At 44.5% G+C, this 24,394-nt stretch overlaps 1 protein-coding gene across 1 annotated transcript in view; it reads left to right on the plus strand.

Moving 5' to 3' along the window:
- Positions 1 to 24,394, plus strand: part of SFMBT2 (Scm-like with four mbt domains 2) — a 100,921-nt gene that overhangs the window by 68,801 nt on the left and 7,726 nt on the right. Inside the window, exons 10-15 of the mRNA XM_010581012.1 lie at positions 419 to 545; positions 6,799 to 6,912; positions 8,213 to 8,255; positions 8,831 to 8,901; positions 10,085 to 10,224; positions 17,520 to 17,629. Coding sequence (XP_010579314.1) covers positions 419 to 545; positions 6,799 to 6,912; positions 8,213 to 8,255; positions 8,831 to 8,901; positions 10,085 to 10,224; positions 17,520 to 17,629 — 605 coding nt within the window. The remainder of the gene's footprint in view (positions 1 to 418; positions 546 to 6,798; positions 6,913 to 8,212; positions 8,256 to 8,830; positions 8,902 to 10,084; positions 10,225 to 17,519; positions 17,630 to 24,394) is intronic.

Genomic DNA, 24,394 nt, shown 5'->3' on the forward strand with positions numbered 1-24,394 from the left:
ATGGGTTATTTGCTTGACAAGGCTGCTTCTAGCAAGGTGAAAGATGCTCAGACACAGCAGATCTGGGAACCCTCTGTGTAGTATTTTGCCACCAACAGTGGCCAGCAAATGCATCGCTAGTGATCATTCAAATATACTTGGAGCTGGTGTGGAGTAACCTCCTCCCAGTCTCTGAGAGTTCGGGATTGGAGTAAACCATGAAATACATTGCTTCCTGATTTGTTGCCGTCATTGTTTTTTCATATGGGTGTCTAGGGTAGCTTCATGTTGAATCTGGATGCCTTTGTGTTCTTCAGTGTATCCTGCACTTCCAGTGAAAAGCAAACCATGCTAAATTTATGCTTCCCAGTGGACAGCCTAATTAAAGTCATGGAGTGCTGCAGTGCCATGTTTCAGTGTTGGTCCTTGACTCTTTCAGACATCCTTCAGCCGTGGCTTTACTAAGAACATGAAGCTGGAGGCAGTGAACCCCAGGAACCCTGCAGAGATATGTGTCGCTTCTATCACCTCAGTTAAAGGACGGTTAATGTGGCTTCACCTTGAAGGTATGTGCTGTAAAGGCTTCTTCTGTTTGTGTGGTTCACTCAAATGTTCTCTTAATTTTGTCCTTCATCCTCTGCACAATATTGCTTTCTCCAGCCTTTCCTTTTTATACTCATTGACCAATAATAATAGATTATAATAATAATAAAGGTTATTAAGAATTATCTTCCCCTGCTCTCTCCACAAGGGAGCCACAAGATCTTCCACCCTCCCATCCATGTGGACTCTACCCGCATGATCTCCGTTGATGATAGAAACCTCCTCACTGCCATCATCCATCCTGGGAATGGATGTTTGCCTCACTTGTGCGGCTGAGACTTCCACTGTGATTTCCAACAGGCTCTCACGGGATCTCCTGTCCCCCTGCAACCTCCTTCCTTCCTTCCTTCCTCTTCCTTTCACTCCTTTTGTTTCACCTAGGCCCATAAAACTTCTGCATTATATGCCGCTCCTCGCTATGGCCGTCGCATGCTCACATCCCTCCTCTCTGTGACTGTACAATTTCCTTTGCCGATCTAGGAGAGCTCTTGTAGGCAGTAACTCTGTAACGCAGACTTTAGAAAGCCATCATCCCACGGAGGACACCACCCACCACTGTACGAGCAGTATTAGGAGAGTGCTGAAAAACTAGCAGAGCATAATACCGTATAAAAACTTCCATTTCTGCCTTTCTTGAAATCAGGTAGAGATGAGCTCATTTTTAGTGCGGTTTTGCTCTTGGGACATTCTTTCTCAATTCATCTGGGCAAGGACTTCTTAGGTAAGTGTAATTTAGAACAACACAGGGATTCTTCTTATTGCTTTAAAACCAGTGTTATTTGTAAAGTCGCCAAGAGCAGAAAGCCATGCTCATTTAAGTGTTTTTGTGATAAACCATACATTTGTTGTAGCATGTATCTTTGTCACAACATAGTTTAATTTTTACCCATCAAGGTAACACACTGTTGTTTGAAGCTACTGGCTTCACCTGTAATGAATATAAGAGCTTCAGTTTCCCTCTGAAATCAATAGTAATTGGGGCAGCATCGACTGCAAATGCAATATGCTGCTTTGCTTTCTTCTGGAGAGCCATGAAAATATCAAAGGCACTTCTGGTGGCCCATAGTCCTGCTCATCACCAACCTCTAAGATCTGTGCTTCTGCCTCTTGAAGAATGCATAGGGCAGATGTGTCATTACTTGTGCTGCCAGCCCTGACACGGTCAAAAATCAACACCTTGCTGGAACACCCCATTTGCAAAATAAAATGCATTCGGCTAAGCTACCATGATGGGTCAGGGAGACGTGATGTTAAAGTACCTCCACCGCTCTGCCTGCAATCACGTGCTGATAGGTAGATCACTGTGCAGCTCTCCTTATGCATTTCTGATAGATGCCGCTAGATGTTTCATGGCATCCCTGAGAGATTGGGCTGATGAAAGAGCAGCATCTCTTCAACACTTGCTACGTACAACCCCAGGCAATACAATGGCACGTTGTCTCAGTGAGCTGGGAGGAAGGCAAGACGCGGTCCTGTTCTGCAGCTCAGGGGGTACTGCGTGTTGTTGGTATCCCTGTCTCCTAACGGGAATAAGGGATGGGGAGAAACAAAGCTCGTGCTGCGCTCCAGGTTGCAGAGTTGTCCTGCAGAGAGCAGAATCAGAAGGAAACAGAGCAAGACTTTCCTTTGCTAAAGTCAGCGACACCTACTTGCTCCGTGGGAGCTCTGTAGCAGGAGGTGGGAAGGAGGAAAGGAGTCGTCCATGTCTTCTCTGATGGCCTGTGGGGTCAGTGTGGTGGCTCGTGAGTAATTCCCCTGAAGTGCATTAAATCTGTGCTGCTGTCAAGATTGTTTCTGCAAAAGCAGTGTGAAGCCTCGTTCTCAGACATTAATGCAAGTTTATTTTGGCCCTTGCAGGGTGAAACAGGTAGGAAGGTGTTAATGGGAGAACAAACCATAGTCAAGTACATGATTTCCAGAAAGGACAGAGGAACAGGGCTCGCAGGAAGAGGTTCTTGCAGAGATCCCATGTGAGATGAAGTCTCAAGCCTGATCTGCACAAAAAGTCACCTTCCCTCCTCTGCAAGATGCTCAGCTCTCAGTGTTTTGGGGCTGAAAGACAGTGGAAGCCAGATTGATAGTAGCTGTATTGCTTCATCATCACCTGGCACATCACCTCCAGCATCATGCTACGCTGATTATAACAACCCAAGAAGTATTTCAGCATCTGACAATGTGCAGTGCAATTTGTGCAAAAGGAAAGGTCTCTAATCAAATCCCTTAAAGTTAGTAAAAACGTTGTCAGGTAACCCAAAGTACCTCATCTGTGCTAGCAGCTTGTTCTATAATATAAGAAAGGAAGATTTTCTGTGGTGTTTAGCTTTACAGAAGTAGCGTTCTACAGTAGACAAGGCTTTCTCGACGCCTCCATGATAAATCCCATTCTCAGAGATTTGTAACTCAGTTGCTATCTAAAGAGAGATTCCTCTTGACCTAAAGCTTGGCAGGCCAAACCATTCGTGCTTCTCGTGTCTTTGCTGCTAAGCCCCGTGGTTTGGGTCGGCTGAGGTCTGGGGAGAGCAGAGCTGCAGGTGTGCGCCCCAGTGCAGCAGAGGGGGGAGATGGAGAGCTGGGTCATCATCCTTCTCCATCCCTGACACCCCAGGCAGTTTGTGTCCTCTGTGATTACCTCCAGTGTACAGAGCAGATACAACTTTGCATCTTTGCTTTTGGTAGAGCTGCGTGCAATGGCGGGTTTTGGTTTTTTCATCTGAGACGACTGGTTGCCTTCTGACTCGAGGTGGCTAAAGCTCATCTGCAGGCTGGTGTGGACACGTGGTAAAAATTTTTGTTAAAGAGCTGGAATCAATGCTTGTTTGAAATTCAGTTCTCACTAGGGCTGTTGTTGAATTTACACCCATCTGGTCAAGGAATCTGGCCCATTTTGGCAACTCTCCTTAAATGGCCAGGTGCCTTCTCTTTTATATGCAGATTTTATGGGGTTTGGGAATCCTTTTTTTTTTTTTTCCCCCCCTAAGCTGTAATACTTTCAAAGGGACTCAGTGTTCACTAAACTCTGGCCCATTATAGTGAATAGGAAGTGCTGTTTTGGGGGTCTTTAAATCAACTAGTCCTCCAAGACTCTGGATAAAGGCAGGGAGAAGGCCACAGACTCCCACCTTGCTCCCCTCCCTCATCTCTTTCTCCCTGCCTTTTACTCTTTTAATTTCTTAAAGGGTTTTTTTTTTACAACTTATCATAAAAAAACCTGTGTGCATCTCCTTGTCTTTTGAGTTCTGATATACAGATACTTTACACTTGTTTTATATCTCAATACCAGGAATAGAATGATCTGTAGTAAAAGGAAGAGATGCAAGACTGCAAAAATAAAAAGAAATCCTTGCTGCTGTTGAAATACATGACTACAGTATGCACAGTGTTAGGCTAAAACTAGGCATTAAAAAGAACACAAAACCCCAAAACCCTGCTTGCAGAGTTGTAAAATAAATGTGGCTTGAACTGTGGCATGTTTTTTTTGACTCCATTAATACACTACTGTTTCTAACTGATTATTTATATTCTGGTAGCAGCAAGACTTCCCAAGTACCATGGGAGCCCATCGCTGAAGACCTCGGGTCCCACAATTTATCATGGGGGTGTCTGAAGCTTTCATTGTTGCCCTCCCAGTTTCGCTGTTTGACAGCCCAAACTGCAGCCATAAAACAGGACGCAGTAGTTAAGCAGCGTTGAGTTAGACATGAGGGAACATTGCTTAATAAATCACGCTTTGTACAGTAGCAAAACTCTGTAAACTTCAGGGTGAGCATTTAATGAGCAGCAGTATAGTTCCCCCGTGGTGGAAAAGAAGCATAGGGCTGATCCGATGCTGTGCACATCCCATCACTTTCTGCTACTTTATTACTCATCATCTGCATTGTTAATTTTTACTGGTTCATTTTAGATTTTAAAGCTGAAGCTTTCCGCTGTGAATTTATACAAGTAATAATGTACACTCTCTGCGCAACCTAGGAATTTGAGGAAAACCCTTTTGTTAATCTCTTCACCAGGGAGATTTTCCATAATTTTCCCTTTGAGAGTTTTCTAGCATTGCTGCTCTATTCTGCCCATCCTGCAAGATTCGTAGCATGAGACAGAGGTTTTCCTCATCCTGTTTCCAATCTCCTTGTTGTCTTCTTTTCCATTTAACCTCTCAAATCTCACGGACATTTCTTACTCTGAGAAGATGGCAGCGTAAAATGCAGCAAATGAAACTAATGAGTCTCAGACAAGCTGTTTCCCACGTATACGAGCGAGGCCAAACAAAGCGGTAGGATGTCAGAAATGGAAGGCAGAGTTATCAGTTACCGGAGGGAAGAAGCAGTGCCCGGGAGGACAGAGTGGCGGTGAATATGTCTTACAAGAGGAGTAGTGGTGTTGCAGGAGAATAGACATTGCGGTGCTTCCTCGCTCGTCAGGGAATTTGGTCAGAATAACACTGTGGAACAGTTACAGTAGTGAAAATAGTGGATTTTCCCAGATCTGGTGAAATTTCAGTGGGGACCGTGTTGATCTCATGCTCTGTTTCAGGCTTGATCCATGGCTTGCTCACTTCATGCCTGTCTTGCCACTGACTTCAGCAGTTCCCACATCGGTTCCTTGGCTGGATTTGTGGCATTAGGCGAAAATGTTTTGCCCACTGGAGAGTGCAGCTTTCATCAGGTTCAAACTGATCAGTGACCTCTTGGTATTTCCTTGTGGAGGGAAATGGTTTTGCAGGGAATGCCAGCTGCTGAGATCTCGCATTGAGGCTCAGCTCCTCATATGAGCAGGTTGTGTCCTCTATCGTGTGTCTTCATCCCGTCGTCTTGCCTTCCCCATATCCCGGTGAAATAGAGACTGTATGTTCAATGTGCGATCCGTGAACATGGTGCAGGGCTCAGGGGAATACCATGACGACGTCCATGAACCTATGTAGACGTCATGATTTCATTTTTTAAATTATTGTCTCCAGCAGCGTGAGCACCGGCACTTATTTTTCTGCTTCCTTTGGGTTTTCATACAACCACACACTCTAAAAGTGCAGCAAGTTTATTACTAGAGACGAGATTGATCCAAATGCTGCATCTCAGCCTCAATGCCATTCCCATCGCAAAGTTCAATTACTGTTTCAATTACACTGCAAGCCCTTGATGAACATTCATTAGTGGGAAGTTTGCCGTAGTCATCTAGCTGTGCACAGTCAAACACGGCTGCATTAAGCAGGAGGCAAAGATGCTGTAACAGATGCAAAGGCGAGGATGCTGCAGGGGAAGCTGCTGATCCTTTGGTCTCTTTTATTAGGAGATCATCTCATGCTGGTGCTGGAGCTATAGGTCCTAGGGTGGAAATGGCAGAGGGGAGTGAAGTTGCTGGCCAGGCTATGCCAGCACAGATGGACTTGAATTGGAATAATTAAATGGTGTCTTGACTCAGGACCCAGACTGTTTTCGAAAGAACTCAAAGCTAGTGGGAATATTTCCATTTGCTGCAATGGGCTTTGAGTGTGACCCATATAAACCAAGACAGGAGAGTGTCTTCTACAGGACATAATAACCAAACTGGAAGAGACTTGCTTTAAGTGGAGATTTTCAGTGGGGTTTTGGAGTCAGTGTTATGCCAGAGGTCTTAGTGCATCTGTCCCCCTTGGGGTTTTTATGCTGCCTCTCCCTTGTTTGGGTGATCAGGTCATGTAGCGAGGAGCCCTAGGAGAATTCACGGCACCTCTAAACAGAAGAGAGGCCATCTCCCACCCTTAAAAACAGTGACTCGGGCAGAACTACGTGAAAAAGCTTCAGGGGGGCATTGGGGCATAAAGGCGTATGACATTAGCGATTATCCTGCTACAGCACTCTTTTTACCAGTAAGAGCAAGCACCCAGCTGGCCTTCCGCTAACTTGCTTGTGCAAATCTACAGAACAACCAAGGGGGCAATCAGGCTGTCTTGTTGGGGAAGGTCATGCATGTTTAACCTTACCGGCTTTGGCTGCTTCATTGTGCAGCCTTAGTGTGCTCTTAATGGGGGTTTTCTGTGGAATCACGTTGCACTGTAAATGCAACAGCCTTATCATTGCTCTCTGTGCAAAACTGAAGGTGAAATGATGCCTGATTTTGATGCAGGGAAGCAGATTTACTTTTACATGTTCCATCATTTGCTTCCCTTGGTTCATGATGAATGCTCAAATGGCTCTGGGCTTGGTATTTCCATGTCTAAATTGCATTATAAATTTGTGTTTATAGGTTTACAGATGCCCTCTCCAGAGTACATAGTTGATGTAGAGTCTATGGACATTTTCCCTGTTGGCTGGTGTGAAGCGAATGCTTATAACCTAACTCCACCACACAAAGCTGTTTGTAAGTACATGGAAACCTCAAGCAGCACAGATATTATATCAACGGATTTATCAGGGAGTTTGTCTTATGTCTATAATCCAATTTTTGAAGCTACCAACCTAACTAGCAGGCTGGTAACCAGGCTGTATGCGTACTGTAATAAATAGTAATAAATCTATTTAGTGACCAGACTCTGCAGCACTGGTATTATGCAATTTGTACTTGTCTGTGTGGTCAGTCCCTCTAAAAATGGGATTGTTTGCACTGGGAAAGGCTGTTATGTGGTTTGGGATTGCACAGTGTGGCTTGTGGGTTTGCGGTGGGGTTGTCAGGGTGAAACCAGGTTTCGTTGCGCCGAGCCAAATTCACTTGGGCAGTTGAGTGAATTAGGGACACAGGACCTCAAATTGGAAAAAGCCCGTAAAATATAGGGTGGAATGGACATAAACAGGCCATCCAGGTGCTCCCTCTCCGAAACAAGATCTGCTCCATCTAAATTATGAAACGTTTGCTGGCCTCTTGTGATGGAGTTTCTGCTCCTTCCCAGGGTATCTGTCGCCTTATTTCACTGCCCTTACCAGCTCAGAGATTTCCCTAGTGTTTAATTTAAATCTCTTCTGGCACAAATAAGCCCATCGTGTTTTGTCCTGCCTCCAGTGTGTATTAAGACCAATTTCTTTCCTTTCCATTTGCATTTGAAGGCAGTTCGTGAGCGCTCAGTGGCTTGGTGGTGTTCTCCTGTTCCTTGCAGAAACTATCCAACCCCGATCTCAAGCCACCAGATGAAAAATTAGCCTCGCTGTTTATAGTAATTAACATCTGAAAGGCAAATTTTAAAATGTGTCAACCCTTTTGAAGAGTTAAATATGCTTAAGTTAAAAATCAGGCAGCCGGGGCCTAATTTGGGAGAATACTGCTATGGCAACATTATGCAGCCTTATCACAATTTATAGCTAGGGATAAATTATGCTGGAGGTAATCATGCTTGTAAAACGTAATCTTACCCATATGTGTTTCTGTATGGAAAAATATTTGTGTTTTTTTTTAATTTTTTTTTATACCGATCCCATAAAACACAATATTAGCATTCCAGAGGAAAGATTAAATGTATTATTACATCTTTAAAGTAGGTTTTAATGATGTAGTGACTTACTTAAAAAAAAAACAAGAAAAGATGGCGATAGTAATTAAGTACCATTTCATTGTGTTAGAAGTCATTTTATAGTCAGTGCATTTATACAGCTCTTTATGCATTATAAGTATACTTTATAGGACAGAAGGGTACAAAACTATTTTTTTCTTCCTTGCTTCATTTTTGCAGTGCGAAGGAAGAGAAGAATTGCAGTTGTGCAACCAGAAAAGCAGTAAGTTTTTGTTATTTAAGGTGATACTTTTACAGGGATGCATCAGGTCTTTCAGGGGAGGGAATAGAGCAGCTGAGTGACTTTGCTAGCTACTGCCCGGATACTGCAGTAGAACTGACAAGGGGATTATTTTAAAACTAAAATATTTGTGAGCATATTAGAAAATCTTTGTAATAGAAATTTTTTACTGGTTGGGACTGTGTAGCCAGTGTCTTATGGCCAATAAGGGATGCTTATGGAAGGCGAACATGTACCAGGAGGGCATTTCCCTATCTAGCCCTTGCAGTTTCTAGAAATTAGAATTTAAGGGATTTAAGTGTGAATATTTGCAGCCTGAAGGGCTAAAGCTCACAGACCAGAGTATGTTTTTGGAGGAGGAGTGAATCTGTCTCCTCCTTCTGCAATATGCTGGCCCCGGGCTATGATAAACCATGTGGAAGTGGTGTTGCATTTGAGGTATCACCATTCCTTGGTCCAGGCGGGTGCTGGTATATCTCTGGGTCCAGCCTGAAGGCTGGTTCTGCCCCTTTGCCCCACCCGACACTATTAAAATACACTGAATTGCTGTTTAACAGGTTACCATCCACAGTGCCTGTTGAGAAAATACCTCATGACCTCTGCCCGGTTCCTCAGCCAGACACAACAGGTAAGGCTGCTGGGCACCAGCAGGATCCTTATTTCAAGGACCTGTTGCCTGTGTGGAGGGGAATGACCCCAAAAAGGGAGCGACTGTGTCATTTGGGGGGGGAGACAGGACCACATCCTCAGGGACGGTGAGGTGGTGTGGACACACCACCAGTGCGAGGAGCCTCTGGTGTACAGAGGGTCTGGTCCTCTGCACGTGAGCGTCGTGTCTTGCTGGGGTTAGCGGAGTTCCCCTGCAGCTTGCCCATTTCAGCTAACAATGTTAGGGCCAGGCTAATGAAGCTCTGGTGGAGGTGGATGCGACTTTTTAATTGGCATCAGTGAAATTGCTTACACCCGGACTTAATGGGTCCCTGTGTTAGCATCAAGACCGTGTGGCATGGCTGCTACTTCTGCTAAAGGCAAATTTTTCTCCCCTATAGCAATGGCAGGAGGCTCTGAGAGCGCAATATTCATTCAGTTAATTGCATAGACTCAGCAGGAGGGGCAGGATTTAACTCACTTTATTTCAGCAGACTGCAGGACACACATTGGCATCTGAGCCAACATCCCAGGGCCCCATTACAGTCAAATGGGGAGAAACAGGCTCTTTTTGGGTACGATAACCAAAAAGTGGATAACCACTTGGATGGCACATGGACCGCATCTAGAAGTACACACTTCTCTCCATGGGCTATAAAGGAGCCCAGAGTAATTAGCCCAGACAAAGAAAACTGCTCAGTAGACCCATGTTGGGTCAGGGGAATGGCACTGCAGTGCTTACTGGGTTGGACAGTAGCTGAAGAGGGGTTTGTAGAGCTCTCCGCCTGAATTTTCTCCCTGAGCCGATTCCGTATCCGTGAGAGGCAGCTAATACATTCCTTTTCTGGCAAGTTGCAACTGAGTCGCTCATGTCCATCTGTGATGCAAGTTATGGAAGAGGTTTGGGTCACATTATGAGTGAAATCCTTTCCCGATTCTCCTTTCGGTAGGGTGTGCAGCCAAATTGGTTGCTATTAAGACACTTGCTTTTCCCGTGTTGGATGGATTCAAGTAGCAGAGGCTTCTCTACCTTTTATCTCAAGGAAGACTTTTTGTGCCTCCTCTACTCTTCTCCCCTCCTTCCCACATCTAGGAGGAAGAAGGGCCCTTGATTTATTGTACAAAAGTGCTACACGCACATCAACGCTACTTTCTCCTTGCAGGCACCATCAATGGGAGATACTGCTGCCCTCAGCTCTACATCAACCACCGCTGCTTCTCAGGTCCATATTTAAACAAAGGCAGAATAGCAGAGCTACCTCAGTCTGTCGGGCCTGGCAAGTGCGTGCTGGTCCTCAAAGAGGTACGGCTCAGCTATCTTTTGGGGGGATTTCACAGGAAAGTATGGGTCATGGGTTACCAGGCCCAGAATTGGAAAAGAATGCACCTAAAATTGTCCTGGAGCTCCATGGTGGTTTCCATAAGTCAAAACTGCAAGCCGGGAAGAGAGGGTAGGTATATGCATTGTGGGTTTTGATGGGAGAGGTGCCATTTTTGAAACATGGAGAGTTCTGTTGGTTGGGAGCAAGTTTTGTCTAACTGTGTGCAAGAGAATTCATGTTCTGACCAGAGCTGTCCCCAAAGAGGACCTCTGAAGTTTTTGCCATGAACCTGTTTCTCAGCATCCACGATGCTGTTGGGCCAGCAGATTCGGTGTGGGTGACACCGTTGTATATGTGACCATGGTCCGATGGGGCCCAAACCGTCGAGATCCAAAGTGAACAGGACAGAAAGCCGAGCAGGGCTGTGTGCGATGGGCTGAGTGGAAGCTGTGGTGTGCCCAGCTCTTGCTGAATGTGGATGGGTTGATCCCACGCAGCAGGGATGGCAGAGCACCGCTGCCTCTTCACTTCGTCCTGACCCAGTCAATGCTTGCTTTGGGCCAAATCCATGAGCGCTTGCTGTTGATGTCAAGAGAAAAGCTAACGTGTTTGAAAAAATGCATAAATGTTTTCCACAAAGGTTACAGTCCATATACAGATGAAAGGCAAGGTGACTGCAGGTGGCAGAGGACAACAAGATGGTACTGTTGGATAAGCAGGGTGCCATTGGTGCCTTGGACACCATTTCAGTTTGACTTGGGTCTTCCAGAAATCCAGATCTTCCAGCTTTCAGGTCTGTACTTCTATGAACTGCACTTGATGTAGATGCAGGAGCATATCTGAGCTCCCTCTGCCCTTGGTGGAAAAGTATGGGAGCTTCTAGGTGTCCATTTATCTGATGGATTTGCAAGACCCTCAGTGCCCAGCTCAGGGTGTTGGACTTGCCTGAAATTAGATAAATCCCAGCCCTTAACAGAAACACCTGGAAGGTGAGATTCCTCCCAAATCACCCACTACTTTTGAAAACACCTCTGTACTGTACTGTAGAGTGACTCCTGTGTCCCCATTCACTTCCTCATCACCTACGTGCACTGCTTTATGCACAACAGTACTGCTGGTTGTCTCGCATGGTTGAAAGCTGGGCCATGAAGAAACCCCAGTAATCCAGCTGCCTCTGCAGGTGGGACACTTGGGTCTCAAAGAGGCAAGTCAAAAATAGCCTGCAGCAGAAAGCAGGATAAAGTGGTTGCAGAGCAAAAGTTGACAGCTGCCAAATTTGAAAGCAAGTCCATAGTGGCTTGCTGACGGCGAGCGTTAGCAATCTGCTGCTACTTGAAAAACAGGCAATGAAAAAACATGGGGGAAACACGAGGCATGCACAGTCAGTACTTATGTTAATGTTTCTTCCTCCTTTCCTCCTGGAATTTGGATTTTGAAAACATAAGCAGTACAAAGTTTGTGCCACGTCCTTCCCTTGTATCTTAGGGCTTTGCTGCATAGACTAACACCAGCTTCTCCAAATTCCTCAAGAATGGGACCGATTACCAATTGTGTAAACCAACCTGAGTTTCCTACAGAAAGCCTGTTTTCTCTTGCTCTGCCCCCTTACAGAATTGCTAGCTGAAGGAGCAAATAGCCGTGTCAGTGAGATATGGGCATCTTGCTTTTGGAAACATGTATGACTTCCCAAGGAGCAAGACAATGGCAATGGCCCAGCATTGGTCAGTGTTATTTTGCAGATAAATTCAAACTCATTCTGGCCACGGGGACCAGGTCCAAATTCTGGAAAGGGTGAAGAGAAGGCATTCAGGGTGTTGCTGTAGGGGAGATAATACCTGGTTCATATCAGCTGCTGCTGAGACAAGAGAGGGGTCAGCAGCTCAGAGAACCATGGGCAGGGGCGAGGACAGGGGTACCCAGCACATGGAGGAGGCGAGAAGTGGCAAAGAAGACATCCCTGCATCGAGACGAAGATCTGTAGCAGCTGCCAGAGCACCCAGAAGGACTGCAGAGCTGAGTGGTGAGAACATTGCAGGAAGTATCTCCTCCAGCCCAAGACCACAGCCACTAGGCTTTGCACAGCTGAAGAGATCGCAAGGGTCCCCATCCCTCCGAACCCAGTCTCGGTGCTGAGCTCAATGCCTTCGTCTCACTTTACACCCACTGATGATGTGGCCTCAAGAATGCAAATGCATTATAATTATCTCTCTCTCACTATATAGGAAAATTTCAGGCCATTGTAAATTATGCATCAGCATAACTTGTCTGGAATAGATAAATTATACATGGGCTTTACTTTGGCAACACACAGGGGAGGGTGGGAAAGACAACTCAAAACAACAGCTACAAAGGAAGAGCGGAGTCCGTAGCAGTCTGGCGAGAGCTTTTTAAATCACCCTGGTCTCCAGCCATAACTCACTGCCTTTAGAGACGCTCTAGTTAAAAATCTGTGCCGGTCGCCAGCCAGTTCACAGTGGGCAGCAGTCTCCATGACGGAGATGCTGCTGTGTTTGGCACTGATGGGAACCACAGACTAAAACCAGCTGAGCAACCAACTCTTGTCCCATTCCCCAGCCTGGATTACCTAAAGCAAGAAGAGAGCAGACGTCCTCTCCCCACTAGCACTAGGTGGTGGGAGACCTTGCTCCTGGCTGGGTGCTAAGAAGTGGCTCCCCATCCTCTGCCTTCCTCCACACTCAACCAAAAAAATGCAGCACGACTGTAGTGAATGATGCTCCTCAGCCCTCTTTTCCCCCAAGGTCTTGTCCTTCCTTCCCTCCATCACTGATGCAGTGGAGTAGAAGCATCTCCTTCCATTTGAATAGTATGGGCTGTTCTCACCTGGGATGTCAGGAGAGAAGCAGCACAGATAGGTCTGCTTTTGTGCAGCACCTCTTTTCCAACAGAACAGGCGTTTCTGCCGAGTTCTGCGTTGTTACTGCATCCCCCCAGTTTCTGCCCAATTGCTTTGTCCTAGCGTTGGATTCAGAGGTGGTGAGCTCTGCAGGGAGGAAACTGCAAAGGCGCCTTCCAGAATGGCAGCCCTTGAGCAAGATTTCCCAGCAAAATCTTGAGAGCAATTGCAGCTTATTTGGTAGTATGATCAAAAATACTGATTTTAATTCTGTGTGTGTTTGTGTGCATGTATCCATGACTCCATGCAAAGCCTTAGGTGAGTGACAAGTAACTCTTGTGCTATCTAGTGCCAAACTTATTTTTAAAGCCTAGCTGATCATTATTCTGGATGCCAGCACAAGTTCCTGCTTTTGTGGTTTCTTTCACAGCAAGACGCAAGTGAGGTGGTAATGCCTGTTGTTTAACATCAGCTGCAAATCTTATCTCATTCCTGAGATGCTTGTTGGAAAAGAAATTGAAACTTGGAGCCAAGTACAGTGGAGACATCAACTATTGCCATCCAACAACTGCATCTGGGCTGAAAATTAGTGGCTGTATAGCGGCTGAGATATGTAATCAATGCTAACTTTAAGTTAAATTAAAATAAACACATTATCAGCTTTAGATTTAGTTCTTGGGTCAGAATATCTGAAAAATCCTTCTGAACAGTTCTTCCATCTGTACCAGCAACTTACCACGGCAACACTGTAAAACAAAATGAGGTGTCTTTTTTAAGACTTCAGATGATCTATAACCCACCATATTTTAGGAAAATATGCTGTAAAGATTAATTAGTCTTATTGCTTACTGCTCTTACTATTTTTAAGACACTTTGCTCTTTCTCTATTTAAAAAGAAAATGGACTTAAAGGTAATGTGACTGTCCAACTGATGCAAACAGGAGAAATCAGCCAGCGTTTGTGAAGGAAGGCTGTCGCACTCTGCAACTTGACTTTTTTGGAGCACAGCATGACTTCTTACAAGAAATTTGCATAATTAAATCATGATGCTCAGAAAATTAAGTAGTTTGTACTGAGCCTTAGGTGTATGATTGAGCCGGGCTGATAGCGCTATCATTAGTCATCAGATGTGCTGTTGGAATGGCAGAAACCTCTGTAGTCTGGAAGGATATAAACTGCATTTCTGCAAGAGGGTTCACTAACATCCTCCTCAAGACTGCTCTGTGGACTTCCAGCTGTAGTAGTTCCTCCAACTTAGGCTGAGGACATCTGTATTTTTGAAATGTCATGGACTGTGATAAGCATGTCAACACTTAAGTGCTACAACCTTGACTATGACAAAAGCTCACTTTTAGATCCTTGATCATCTAATGAAAGAATCCAAACTGACTCTTTTGTCCCTTCTCTCTCTGTCCCACAGACACGTCATTATTCCAAGTAAAATAAAATAACTGTTTCCTGTCCTGCCTGAGGCTAGCCTGGGAGTTAGGGTCTCTCCTGTTAGGTAGGAGATGTGGGCTCATATCTCAGATAGAGGAGGGAAATTGAGTTTCTCCTCATAAGGATGCTGACCACTGGGCTCTTGAACAGAAGAAGAGGTGTGATGGTATTTTGAACTCCACCTCATCAGTGATACCTCCTGAGAAAGCTTCATCCAGGGTTGGGACCATTAACGAAAAGAGGTGGAGAGATGAGAAATGTGTGAATATCAAAAAAGCTATGGTGGGAAAAAAGGTGCTGAACTGCCCAGTGGCATCAGACACATCTGGACGTGCTCAGAAAAGGGCCCTTGTGCACTTGAACATCTACGACGTGGAAAACTTCATAGCTAAGATGTCAGGTGCTTATAAGGTTGGGTAGAGGCTTGTGGTGGTGCTCACTGACGTGACTCCAACCTACTTGACTCTGAAAATCCAAAGTTCAGCAGTATCAAAGTAAAACCTCATAGATGCATAGCAGCAAAGGCTGGTGGTGTCTAATCCACCCCTCTGCTCCGTGGCACTGCTGGCTACACCCAACCCATTCCTGGTGGAGAGGGCTGAAAATAAACTACCAAAATCTCTGACTGGTCACACTCTAGCCAAAGGGAATTTAGTGAATCAGATCAAAATTTGACCAGTCTGATATGGGTGGAGTAACTTTCCATCTCCAGAGAAAGTTGGAAACTAGAAAGTTGGAAACTGGTCTAGGTTTCTTCACTGTTTTTGCTTTAATCACAGTTAATTTTTCCACAAGAACCAGTGTTCTTGTTTCTCCCTAGTGTTTAGTAGTGTGTAATACGAAGCAATAATGTTGTTAGAAGGTAACACTGTTAACATGGTGATGGACTTCTGCTGTAGGGTAAAATGCCAAACCCAGTGACTTATGGTATGAGAAGAGGAAAAGCCAGAGGTTTTAAAAAACATTTTTTCTTCCCTTAAAGGGAAATGATTGTTCTTACAAAACACTGTTTTTTAAAACTGAGTTTAGAAGTTTACAGCGTCCTGCTGATGACAGGCCGGGTTTGAGAAGAGTCCTGGTATTTTGGGTGTCTTTGCAGGGCTGGAGTTGATTAGGTGTCTGGGATAATGCCCAGACATGGCCACACTGTTATTTGCAGGGTTGGGTTTTCTTTTCATGCTCATTTCCTAACTGTTCTGACAACTCATACGAACACCATCGCCCTGATAAAGGAGCAGGACAGCACTGTTTGTGGGAATTGGTCAGCAAGAGACACTTGCTTTCTGCTCCTGGCTTTCCCACCAGCAAGCAGGGTGGGTGCAGAAGTGTGCTTAAGGAGAGCTTTCCCACCTGCGTAGGCGTTAATGACTCCCTGGATTTGTTGATTAAGCGAGGAACACATCTGATGAGTTGTGAATGAGCGTGGGAGCTACCCAGGCACTTGAGGTTTTTTTGAAAACCCACCTTTGGCTTCCCTCCGTAGGGTCTCAGTGTCTCTGCATCAGAGGCCAGTGCCCCATCAGTTTGTACGGTGAGAGGCAGGCAAGAAACGATGTGGATGAGCAACTGGATGGGCTCACTCAAGCTTTTGCTCCCTTGGGAATCAGTATGGCTTAGTAACTAGTATAGCAGGGTTGGGTGGTGAGATGGGAACCAGCTGGAGAGCTGTGGGTAAATCTGTGTTGTAGTTTCCCCTTGTGTGAGATAGGGAGTGTGCTTCTGCCCCTCCTCATAGAGTGCTCTGAGATGTACGGATGATCGGAGCTGCCGAAGACATTGGTGCTATTATTAGGCATTGCTTTAGGTGTCTCTAATTGCGCTTTTTTGAAGAGTGGTTCGAGTAATGTTTCCAAGGGCCCAGTGATAAATCAAATTTTGCTTCTAGTAAATAACCTAGCCAAGCAACTCAAACCACTGCTGTTTTACGTGGTACTGTGCAGCTTTAAGTGAAGCCCTTGCCTGAAAATGATTAATCCTACAAAGTTTTCAGAATGCTAGCAAATCCTCGGGTTCCTGGATTAAAAAAAAAAGTCAAAACAAAAACCAAAAAAAACCCCAAACGTAAGCACATTGCTCTTTGCAATATGACCTAGTCACTTTTTCATTTCTGATGAACCACGTTCATGGGTGCTGGGGAAACTTCACGCTCATCACACTGAAATCGTTTGCAGGCCCCCAGAGAATTAAGAACAGGCGTTAGGTAAAGAGCTAAATTATATCAAAACCAATCTGGACTCACTGTGGGGTCATTCATGTGCATACAATGCAGAGTGTTCAAACACATGGTCTGGTGCTGCTGAAGAGATTTGTTTTTCTTGTATTTATCTCCTTAGGCCAAGTGTGGACTATTAAAGCTTGGATTAGTGGAGTCAATAGTAGGAATCATTTTTATTCTCAGAGAGTTTGGATTAAATGGATTGGCACATGTGTTTTGTTGTACAGAGTGGACCCAGACTGGGTTTCAGGCACACCTGCAAATTCTTTTTGTGTAGACTTCATTAATATTCTTTTAATACAGTCGAGGCACGCAGCACTCAGACACTTAGAGCATATTGCTGACCTCAAGTATGTAAATTTCCCGTTCAGTGTGTAATGGTACACGTGACTTTGTACCTGGCTGAGCCATCAGAATTATTTTCATTTTTTATTAAAATGAGCCAGTATGGATGCAGCGAATGGAGCCTGCTTTGGGTGAGAGGGTCTGTCTCAAAGAAAATTACTGATTAACAGGAGATTTGGGGGGTTAGCTAGCAGCATTTAATGCAGCCACCATATCAGACTGATGTGTCATCTACAATACACTTGGCACATCGATCCAATCTGGGACCTCTTCTCATTGCATCTAGCACTTACGCTGTGCAGCCTTGGCCCTAAATTGACACCTGTAAGCTGCTCCTGCCTATGCAGCACCTGGGATCATATTCAGTGTGGTCAAGGGCTACTTTTAAACCCGTCAGTGTTGTTGGTTTTGTCTCTCAATAGGTTCTCAGCATGGTGATCAATGCAGCTTACAAGCCAGGGAGTGTTTTACGAGAACTGCAGCTAGTGGAAGACCCTCAGTGGAATTTCCAAGAAGAAACACTTAAAGCAAAGTAAGTCTTTGGTGTGTGCTCTTTTATTTGGGAGGCTTCAAAAATGGAACTGACTGGAGGAAAAAAAAAGAAGAGAACAAAAGATTTTTTTCTATTGTGACAGTTTTACTTTTCTAATTATCGTTTTGCTTCATTGAATTATTTGATTCATTCTATAGCAACTTAAGAAATGAAATATTCACCTGAATGGTTCATTTCTATTGTCTTTCTCCAAGCAGCTGTCCAGATTTTTATGAAAAATGCCATGTTTATTCAGTGAAGTCCTGAGTTTATGATGAGCTGTTCCTATAAGCTTGGCTATTATTGAATTAACTCAATTCCTGGCTTTCTAAATGTAGGAGTATTACTGCTTTTAATATAGAGCCTGTCACTCTAATGCAGAAGAACCTGGTGAGAACGAATGGCACCAAAAAAAAGTGTGAAGAGAATAGCAGGGACACATTTTTAAGCAGGATAGTGATTAGGACAAAATACTAACAAATCTGAGATTCAGGTCAAGATTTGAGGCCTTTCTAGAATCTATGCTTCCATATTCAACTACACTGAAGAAAACCGTATATCTACAAAATACTAATTTTCTCCTTCCAACTTTAAAATTTACCCATTGATGTCTTCTTTATGTATTAGGCACTACACTTAGGATGTATTGCAACAACCTTTGTCTCTCTGAAAGGGGGGAGTCTCACCTAAGCTCCCTCCAGAGTCCCTCCAAAGGGCAATTCTTCCCACTTCAAGATGGATGTCAACAAATAGTTCTTTGAAGACAGCTCTCTCCATTGACTAACTTGGTCACCTTGACTTTTTGAGTACTGAAGTTAAATACAGTGAATCTCACCCTTTGTACTGAACTGTTACTCTTTTTCAAATAAAAGCAATTTTCTCTTGGTTATTTGAAATGATTGGCTGTCAAATGTGGCACTATTGATTGCAATTGTATTTGATCTTTGGCCATGCAGATATTGCAGAAAATTTATTTGTGCTTTTGTTGAGGTAGAGAATTGAGAACCTTTTATTCTGCATACTCAGAAACTGTTTTTCTAAAGGAGGATTGCAAATAGAAATGAAAAGCTACTAGAAAATCCTATTTTTAATTTACTTCTTTCACCCGTGCGGAAAGTCATGTTTTTGTGTTTTTCAGTTGAAATTTTATGGATGGAAATCTAAAAGTAATCCTTGTGCACACAGATTTTCATTAAAATCAACTCATTGTCCATGACCTGGTTTTCATTGATTCCAGGCTCCCACACCTTGTACATCAGATAATGCACTCTTATAGGTACTTAGCAGTTGTGAAATCAGGTTGTAAGGCCCCATCTTAATATCCTATCCTGCAAAGAATTGAGCTTGCAGGCAGTTTTCCTAATAGCAGTATCCAAAATAGGACTGTATTGGGATTTCTCATTTGAGTGTGGGGATCCACCTTGTGCAAAAGCAGCAGGACCTAGTTCTTAAGGCTGCCACAATCCTTATTTCTGATGGGAGGCAGCCTGGAAAATGTTTAACTGACCATCAGGTGCGGGGATGTCTTGTCCTTGATAGTCAGCTATGTCTACAGCCCAATTGACTGTGACCCCAGGCAGCCTGCTGCCTCCGGGTGTGCTTACACCAAGACGACCAACTCGCTGAGTACACGGGCTGCTCGAGGTTGTCACTCATCCGTATCACATCAACCACTTATCCCCCCTCACTGTTACCTGACGTGCTAATCATACTGTAACGAGCGCCTCCGTCTCCGTTACTTTCCCCCATGACGCTTCTACCCATTCATTCCTGTCTCTATTACCTCCTCCCATCTATTTAGCAGGGCAGCCAGCCTGCTGGGATCTACCTTATATCTACATAGCCTGCCAGATCAAAGTATACCAGTGCTTTCCAGCAAGGAGGTTTTGTATTTTATGTTGGCCAGCCAGTCACACAGGCTGTGTACGTGTTCCTGTATGATAACTAACCCAGGAGGCAGCAACCTCAGCTCTTCAGTGAGTCAAACAGCATCTCTCAACTTTATCCAGCCACAGAATGGATCATTACAGGCTTGAGGCTGGGACGGCAAGTTTTGGAGTGACTTCTGAGCACAGCGGTGTATTCTCATTCAGTGTGGCAGAGCTCGTGGGGCTGGACAACACCTTGTTGCTGTGGCTACCTGGCTTCTGGGGCTGGAGCTCTGTTTGCAGAGCGGTGCTTGGTGGTCATACCAGCTTGCCTGTGGGTAGTTGGAGTACTTTTAAGAGTGGGTGACAGAGGGTTGACATGCCCTAAGACTGTCTGGCTACCCTAGGACTTCTTTCTTTTTTTCCTTGCTGAATTTGCTTGAGTTGCTTCATCAAGAAGCATACCAGGTTTTAATTGCATTCGGTTGTGCAAAAGGAGAAAAGAAAACACGCTCGTGAAATCAGGTACCCTGGGATGTGCAAACAGCACATGACACGTTACATCAGGTATGACAGTCAGTTGTGCTCCAGAATCTTAAACAGACTCGTAACGAGCAAACGCCTGTCTACACCGACTTCCAGCTACACCGGCTCCCAATGGTGTCTTGCTGCTAATGATGACAGCTCTACAGCCAGCTGGAGCGTCTGTGCTGTAATGTGACATGTCGTGTCACCGCCTGCCTTCTGATGTAAACTGACAACTCCTTGGATCTTGACAATGTTGTTGTTTGTTTGCGGCGACGGCTGTAGTAGGGTAGAGCAAAGGGGAGGGAGGAAGACGGTGAAGAGGAGGCTGTTTTTCCCACTGGCCCAAATGCCAAATCATGCCCTACCAGGAATGCATTACCTCAGTCCTAGGGCAACCTGCATTTAGTTGATTCTGCTGGCATGAGTGACCAGCACAGAATCAATTACACTAGCCTTGCTAAGAAGATAAACAATTTAGATTGTCCGAAGAGATGTGTCTGCAATGCGTGATGGCAGTCGCTTCCCATCAGCGCTGCTGGCTCTTTGTGAAAATAGTCAAACCTGATTTACTGGTGATGATGAGTTAGAAATGTCAGGCCTGATCTTCTGAATTCCCATAAGCGCCAGCCGAAGCGGTAGGCATTCAGCCCTTATAGTTTTGATGCTTTAAGTTCAGTGCCTACATCTAGGTTTGGCTTCCCAATTTTACATGAAATGCTTGAGGGACTTTTTGCTTTTTAAGGGTTTTCATTTCTAAGGGCTGTAAGTGGGGCTGTTTGGACTTACCCATTTTTGCAGGACTTTGGACATAAACAGTACCAGTGTGTGCAGAGAGTTATCTCCTGGGTCTTGTACAAAGCCCAGTTAATCAAAATAAGAAAGATGAGTATTCCTGGACTCCTTCATCAAACGAAATTTCGAGAGCTGCCCAAATCCAGTAGCTGAACTCTAGGAATATATCCCCCTATCACGGACACCATTGCTTATTTATGAAGCTGCATTTCAAAGAAAGTCTTCACTGTGGATGCTTTAGAAGACTGCCTTTCACTTGTGATAGGTGATGCTGAGATGTTCGAAGTCTTCTTTGCTTAAGCCTTTGCTAGCAAGGGTTACTCTCAGGCCTCCCAGGTCCCTGTTACTGTTTGAGGGAGTGAAGTGTTACCCACAGTAAATGGAAAAGAAGCTAGAGACGCTATAAGCAAACGGGATGTGCCCAAGTGCATGGAACCAGATGGGATGCAGCCAGCTCTGCTTGAGAGAACTGGCCAATGTCATTGCAAGGCCACTCGCTGTCATGTTTGAAAGTTGATGACGATCAGGGAAGTTTTGTGATGTCTGGAAAAAGACAAACATCACAGCCCTCCTCAAGAAGAGCAAGAAGGAGAATCCAAGTAACTACAGGCTGTCAGTCTAACTTCCCGGGAAGGTTATTAGGCAAATCCTGCTGGAAGCTATTTCCAAGAACATGCAGGACCAATAGGTGACTGGCAAGAACCAGCATGGATTTATGAAGGGTGAGTTGTGCCTGATGTGATAACTGGTTTGGTGGTTGAGGGAAAAGCAGTGAAAGTTTGATTTTATCAGGTTAATTTTATCGAGGCTTTTGACACAGTCTCCCAAGTGTCCTTATGGCCAGGCTGTGGAGATGTGGATTGAATGTGTGCATGATGAGTGGAAAGTTGACTGGACAAATGAACCCAAAGGGTTACAATCAATGATACGAAGTCCAGGTGGCAGCTAGTTATTAACGGTGTCATCAAAGGTCAGCACAAAGCTACAGCTCATATAATCTGGTTCGTCTTCCACATCAGCTGTGCCACATACTTCTTGAGGCACTGCAAGGGTGAATTAGTGTGACCAGGTGGCCTTCTGTGCCAAATATTGGAGATAGAAGTCATCAGGAGCAGTAGAATGACTTAAACCCTTTCTTTCCGTAATTGGGAGGAGACTTAACAAGACATGTCCTTACAACTCGAGCAGTTCCAGGGTCTTTTCTGAATCCTCCCTTCAAGAGTACAAAATGCCACTGGATGATTAAATAGCTTTGGAGGAGGATACCTTCTTATGTTTGGCAGACTTTAAGCTAGGAAGACAAATTGGAAATTTCTTGCAAAAGAATAGGAGATTTTGGTCCCCTAAAAGGAAATTGAGGCTTTTAGCCACTGAGTTGTTCAAAAGTCTTGAGGATTGTCAGAACTGTAGGCTGTATCCTTATGATGAAACTTTTGAAAATGAGGGTAGTCTCAATGTTCTTGCTGTTTGAAGCGTCTTCAGCACAAGACTTTGTGTGTCATCACACAGTGGTCCCTAGCTGGAGCTCTTGGAAGACATTTTGTTCTCATGAACCTCTGATCTATTTTACCACCAAAGGAATCTTCAACAGAAGAATGATATTGCCAGCAAAGTGCTGTTAGCTTAATATTGTTGCTTGTGGATCAGCAAAGACCCCAAGTATATTTTTCATGGAAGTAGTTTCAGCTGTAAGGGTTTCTCCAGGTTTTGGTATCTGAGGGCAGAGAAAGGGGGAGAGGAAAGGAAGATTTCTTTGGCTTTAGATGATAAATCTTTTTTAAAAGAACAGTGATTTCTAAGATGACTGAAAATGTTATGCTTGACATGGCTGTTTTCCAAGTCTCCAGTGCTGCCATGCTGTGCATGCAGGTTACTTACTGCTTATAAGTGGTTGGGAAGGTAGGAGTCCTAGTATGAAAACATCAATAGGAGTATCAGTAGTTGGTAATTTTTTGAGCAATGCTAATGGAAAAGGGTTTTCTGATTATATACAAAGGAGCTCTTTCCACATGGCTGTCCTAGAACAGCTCAGATTACGTTTGGTGATGTTTGTGTTAAAAATCTTTAGTGTGTGAGGAATATGGAAAATATTAGTAGAACCTGGTTTATAGTTGAAAGAGGTGCTGCCAAGGCCAAAATCACGTAAAAAATATTACTGGGGCCAGTACTAACACCTTGGGTTATTGAGACTGATTGCTGCAGTCATGTTGATCTCCATTTAGCCATCCGTTCTGTTAATTACTATGTGCGTTGCATTCAAACCAGACTGTGAAATCAGTCAGTTGTTCATTTTCCTAGTTTCATCTTTTTCTTTCACCAGGCACTTTAGTACAATGGGTCCTTTCTAGGCAGCCAAACACAATAGGAAGCACACAGTTAGAAAAAGTCAGCCATCCTTGAATAATACCCATCAGGCAGCTTTCTTAGCTTATAAGAAAGAAGATCAAGAGGCAATTTGATTACAGTGCTTTTGCAGGGAAACAAAACCAGATGCAGTCTTTTCATCCTAGTGGTGAAAGTCAGAACAAGGACAACTAAATGTACGTTAAATCCAGACACATCCAGACATAAAATGAGGCATAGGCTCATCAGGTATCGCTACAGGTGCTCCCACTGCCAGGATTCTTCCAGGGTGGAGACCCTCGAGGGGAGGCTGGTGCTTTTCTGGAAGTGATGCTTTAGTCCAACCAAAGGTTTTGGGGTTCAGGTGAAGGTAACGCAATGAAATTCCGCAGCCTGTCACAGGAGTCAGACTTACTGACCTAATGATCTAGGCTGTTGTTAAACTTAATGGCTCCTGGAGAAGTAATAAGGGCAGGAGTCTTTTCAAACACACTGAAAAGAAATATAAAACATTTATAAGTAGATATATTTAAATGCCTGTGGAATTTGTTCTTTCGATATTAGGTATTGCCAAACCTTCTTTAGCCAGCCTGCTTGTGCAGCTATTTCATAGGGAAGCTGGGATAACAGCACTCTGCATCTGGAAGGAACACTTTTTTCCATTTTAGATCTGTTGTCCAGGTCTGTTGAGGGGCGTGAAGAATTGGCTAGTTAAGTCATTTAATTCATTCATTCATCCAGAAGGATGAATGAATCCAGGATTGTCACCATGACCTGGTGTCCTTGGTCAGGCACCAGCTGGGGTATCGGAGCTGGTGCCTTGCAGAAATGCTCATATAGGTTCTGGAAGAGTTTTGTGTTGAGGTGATATTTTGGATCAAGTCTTTTGTGACATGAAGATGGTTGGACTGGGCGGTTCTCAGACCCCAGTTTCGTTTGGGTACGCCTCTATAACACTTCACGTACCACAGTTTCAAACCCTTTTCCCATACCCCAGTGTTTCTGGAAGAAGCTTTTGGGAGGAAGAGCAGCAAAAGGTGGTTTCTCAGCTGCTTTGCGCAACTCAGTAAAACCTTCAGAGAGAGGGAATTGGGTCTGGGCACATGCTGTGTGTTTTAACTCTCTGGCCTCGTCTCCTTTGTTTCACCTTCCCCTCCTCTTCCTCTTCCATATCTGACTATCAGCAGCTGATTCCCTGCTAGGGAACTGTGGGTCTTAATGCACTCACAAATGC

The sequence above is a fragment of the Haliaeetus leucocephalus genome, unplaced genomic scaffold (genome assembly GCF_000737465.1).
Source record: "Haliaeetus leucocephalus isolate CR32 unplaced genomic scaffold, Haliaeetus_leucocephalus-4.0 Scaffold751, whole genome shotgun sequence".
Classification (NCBI taxonomy): domain Eukaryota; kingdom Metazoa; phylum Chordata; class Aves; order Accipitriformes; family Accipitridae; genus Haliaeetus; species Haliaeetus leucocephalus.